The sequence below is a fragment of the Palaemon carinicauda genome, chromosome 16, assembly GCF_036898095.1.
Source record: "Palaemon carinicauda isolate YSFRI2023 chromosome 16, ASM3689809v2, whole genome shotgun sequence".
Lineage (NCBI taxonomy): Eukaryota > Metazoa > Arthropoda > Malacostraca > Decapoda > Palaemonidae > Palaemon > Palaemon carinicauda.
Window position 1 is genome coordinate 74,987,169 of NC_090740.1, and position 4,475 is coordinate 74,991,643.

General features: G+C 51.4%; 1 protein-coding gene across 1 annotated transcript; it reads right to left on the minus strand.

Moving 5' to 3' along the window:
- Positions 1-3,264: 3,264 nt before the first annotated feature.
- Positions 3,265-3,939, minus strand: LOC137655366 (circumsporozoite protein-like). Its single transcript, XM_068389257.1, has one exon. The coding sequence runs from the start codon at positions 3,937-3,939 to the stop codon at positions 3,265-3,267; it is 675 nt and encodes a 224-aa protein (XP_068245358.1).
- Positions 3,940-4,475: the final 536 nt, after the last annotated feature.

Consider the following 4,475-nt stretch of genomic DNA (forward strand, 5'->3'; position numbering starts at 1 on the left):
CCTGGACGTCTGGTTGCTTCTTTCCTCCTCGAAGGACCTCTTGGAGGAACAAGGGATGAAACTCCTCCAGTTTTGCAAGGATCTGGGCATCGTAATCAACCCGGAAAAATCAAACCTATCCCCATCCACCAGAATGAACTACTTGGGAATGACGTTAGATACCATTCTGGGAAAAGCCTTCCCTTCGGAGGACAGAATAAACAACCTCATGAATATCATTCGACCGTTCCTGTCGGAGCGCCCCAGGAGAGCAAAAGACTGGCAGAAACTGATAGGTTACCTGGTCTCATTGGAGAAACTAGTTCCCCAAGGGAGGGTAAGGCTCAGAGCCATACAATGGAACCTGAAGAACATCTGGTGCCAACTGGACTCACAACAAGTTCTAATCCCAGTTCTACCAAACACGAGACCCTCCCTGGAATGGTGGCATTGCCGGTCGAACTCACTCAAGGGGATGCCCTTCGAGAGCGACCCCCCCGAGTTACTACTGTTCACAGACGCCTCCAACCAAGGGTGGGGAGCCCATCTCCTTGACGAAACAGCACGAGGGACCTGGTTGGACGGGGAAAAGGAACTCCACATCAATGTCCTGGAGTTGAAAGCAGTCCAAAAGGCTTGCCTACACTTCGCGGATCTGCTAAAGGGAAACACCGAGGCGTTGATGTGCGACAACGCCATGGTAGTAGCATACATAAAGAAGCAAGGAGGCTTGAAGTCGAAGGAATTGTGCGATCTCACCATAAAAATTCTAGATTGGGCAGAAGAGAACCAAGTGGTGTTGTTAGCGAGGTTCATTCCCGGGAAGAAAAACGTGCTGGCCGTAGGTCTCAGCAATGTGGGCCAGATAGTAGGGACAGAATGGTCCCTTCTTCCAGAAGTAGCCAAGCTCATCATCCAACGTTGGGGTTCCCCGGTGATGGACCTCTTTGCAACAAAACTCAATGCCCAACTCCCCGTATATTGTTCTCCTGTACCAGACCTGAAAGCAGCCTTAGAAGACGCCTTTCAGCACAAGTGGGACAATCTAGATGTGTACGCTTTTCCCCCTTTCACGTTGATAAGGCAAGTGCTCAACAGAGTAAGGGCAGCCCGAAACCTAAAGATGTCTTTGGTAGCGCCCTGGTGGCCGGAGAGAGAGTGGTTCGTGGACCTAAAAGACCTGGCGAGTCAACCACCGTGGCCTCTGCCCGACAGGTCAGACCTTCTGCGTCAACCTCATTTTCTCAGGCTCCACGACAACCCACTCTCCCTACGTCTTCACGCCTGGAGACTATCAAGCGGCTCCTGAAGAAAGAAGGATATTCTTCATCCACTGCTAAGAGAATGTCGCTATACCTGAGAAAGTTGTCAGCTGCGGTCTACCAGGCTAAGTGGGCCTCCTTCACGAAGTGGTGCTCTGAGAAGCGCATTAAGCCTCTTAAGGCCTCTGTCCCAGACATAGCAGATTTTCTGGTGTTTCTTAGAGACAAGGTGGGAATATCAATCCCAACCATAAAAGGGGTTCGGGCCGCCTTAGGCCAAGTCTTCCTCCTGAAGGGCATCGACCTGGGGGCCTCGAGGCACATAGCGATGCTTGTCAAGAGTTTCGAGCAGTCCTGCCCCCCACAGGCGAGTAGGGTGCCCCAGTGGGACTTAGCCAAGGTCCTGAAGATGTTGTGTGGCCCCCCCTTTGAACCTTTGAAAGATATCGTGGACAGAGATCTCACCCTCAAGGCCGTCTTCTTGCTGGCCTTGGCGTCCGCTAAGAGAGTGGGTGAGATCCATGGTCTGTCATATGACGTTTCTCATTCGAAGGGGTGGAAAGAAATATCCTTCAAGTTCGTTCCTTCTTTTGTGGCTAAGGCTCAGAACCCAGCAGTCTGGGATCCGAGGTTCGAAGGTTTTTCAATACCTGCCATCCCTAGGACGAGTAATTCAGAGGATTTGAAATTATGCCCTGTACGGACCATTAGAAAATACCTTGAAAGAACGGCTCATCTCCGCCCAGGCATGAAGAGCCTCTTCGTATCCACGGGTATTACTAAGAAGCAAGTGTCCAAGAACACCATTTCCTTCTGGTTGAGACAAGTTATTGCCAGAGCCTACAAGGAAGAAGGCATAGCAGTGCCAGGCACCCCCTCCACCTCATGACATCAGGGGCCTGAGCACCTCCTTAGCCTTTGAGAAAAACATGGCAGTAGGTCAGATCCTGCGAGCAGGTACTTGGTCGAACCAGTCAACCTTTACTGCCCATTACCTCAAGGACTACTCGAGGAAGTCCTTAGACGGGTTCTCCATTGGAACAGTCATCTCCGCCCTCCAAGCGGTGTAACGGTAAAAGCCCCAGGCTCAATCATGGCTAGCAACCGGGAGACACAAGTGCGGTTTCCTTCCATCCTACCCAGTTGCTTCCTAGCCTCATCGGGGAGTACCAACTTATACCATTGGATAACACATTCTTCATGACTACGCTACTGGAAGAAGCATCAGAAGAAGTTTTTTCAAAGGGTGAGTACTTAGACACTAACGTGAACTCTTGTGTAGTTACCCTCTCATCCGTTTTCTAGTAGGTACCGTTATCCCTGGGCCTCTTGGCCTCCGCTTACCGGGTCAGGGGGTCAGAATAGCACTCCCGCCTCCTAAAGTGTAAGTCTCCTAAGAAAGTAGTTCGAGGTAAGTATTCGTGTTGGAACAAATCAAAAATTTTAAGTAATTTTTATTTTTCCTAACATACTTACCGAGAACTACTTTCGGGTAATGGCCCTCCCTTCCTTCCCCGAGTGCCTCTCTTCCCTTGCAAGCATTGTGCTAATCCAATAGAACTTACTGAAGCTGTTGACCCGGTCGGACATCGACCTACGATAAGCCTACCCTCGGGGCACATTCCTTAATGCCGGGGGTAGGCCTCCTTAGAAAACGGGGTGGGGGGTACACTACACAAAACTCTGGTCTGTAGAGAGGAGGTTACAGGTAACTCCTAAGAAAGTAGTTCTCGGTAAGTATGTTAGGAAAAATGAAAATTACTTAAAATTTTTTATTTCTCCTTACAGAGAGACCAAGAACCTTTTGGACCTCTGACAGGAAAGCATTTAACTTTCCTATTGATGACGAAAAACAACTTGAAGTCGAAGCAGGAGTTGGGAAAGTTTTGAAGACTATTTTGGATACTGGAGCCTGATAGGGATTTCCAAAAGGCCTTCATGTTAACTAGCTTAAAAATATTATTATCATTGGCTTGGCGGGGCTCCCTGCTTCCCGCTAGCCAGGCGGGCTCCCCGCTTCCCACTAGCCAGACGGGGATCTCCCCTTCCCGCTGGCGCGGCGGGCCTCTCCCCTTCCTGCTTGTGCGTCAGGGCTCCCCTGCTCCCGCTGGTGCGGCAGGGCACCCTTGCTCCCGCTGGTGCTGCGAGGCTCCCCCGCTTCAGCTAGTGCGCCGGGCTCCCCCGTCCCCATTGGTGCAGCGGGGCTCCCACATTCCCGTAGGTGCGGTGGGGCTTCCCTGCTCCTGATGGTGCAGCGAAGCTTCCTGCTCCCACTGGTGTGGCGGGGCTTCTTGCTCCCACTGGTGCGGCGGGGCTTCCCACTCCCGCTGGCATGGTGGGACTCCCCCGCTCCTGCTGCCGCGGCGGGGCTTTCCCGCTCGCACTGTTCCGGCGGGGGCCCGCGCTCCCGCTGATGCGGTGGGGCTCCCCTACTCGCACTGGGACGGCAGGGCTCCCCCGCTCCCGCCGGCGTGGCGGAGCTTTCCCGCTCCCGCTGCCGCGGCAGGGCTCCCTCGCACCCGCTGCCGCGGCGGGCCCCCCACTCCTGCTGCCGCGGTGGGGCCTCCCGCTCCCGCTGCCGCGGCGGGGCTCCCTCCCTCCTGCTGGTGCGGTGGGGCTCCCCTGCTTTGGCGAAGAGGTCCCCCTCTCGCTCCTGCTGGTGCGGCGGGGACAACCCAGCTCCCAGGTTTTTCTCCATCAGTTCAGGATGAAAGTCATATTCTGAAGTACAAACATGTGAATAATTTTCAAAGTGCCACCAACTTGAAGTGCTTAGAATCACTTAAAATTAACAAGTCTGCAAAAAATTTGGAAAATTTTTGTCAAAATTTAACTCTTTTAATGATATTACATGGGAGACTGACTGTTTCTCATTTTTCTCTTTTTAAAATATTGGTTTCATTCTAAAGTCAACATGAAATAACTTCACGTTGCTTCTGGTCTCCCTCTGGACCTATACTGTATATCAAAGAAATCAGTAGGCTAATATCACCCAATATCAAACCAAAGCAAGGTAAAATCAAGAGAAACCAGTATTTCTAAAATCACTACTGATATAAAGTCGATCAGAAATAGCCAGGTTAATCTATTTATCTATCTAGGTGCCATGTCCTCCATGTGGATTATCAATTGCCTCCACCTGGTTCTGTCTTTAGATCTCAGTATAAATTGTCCAGCTGCCACCTTCTCATTTTCATCTTTTAGTAAGCTGTCCAAAAAACACACACAAAAAAG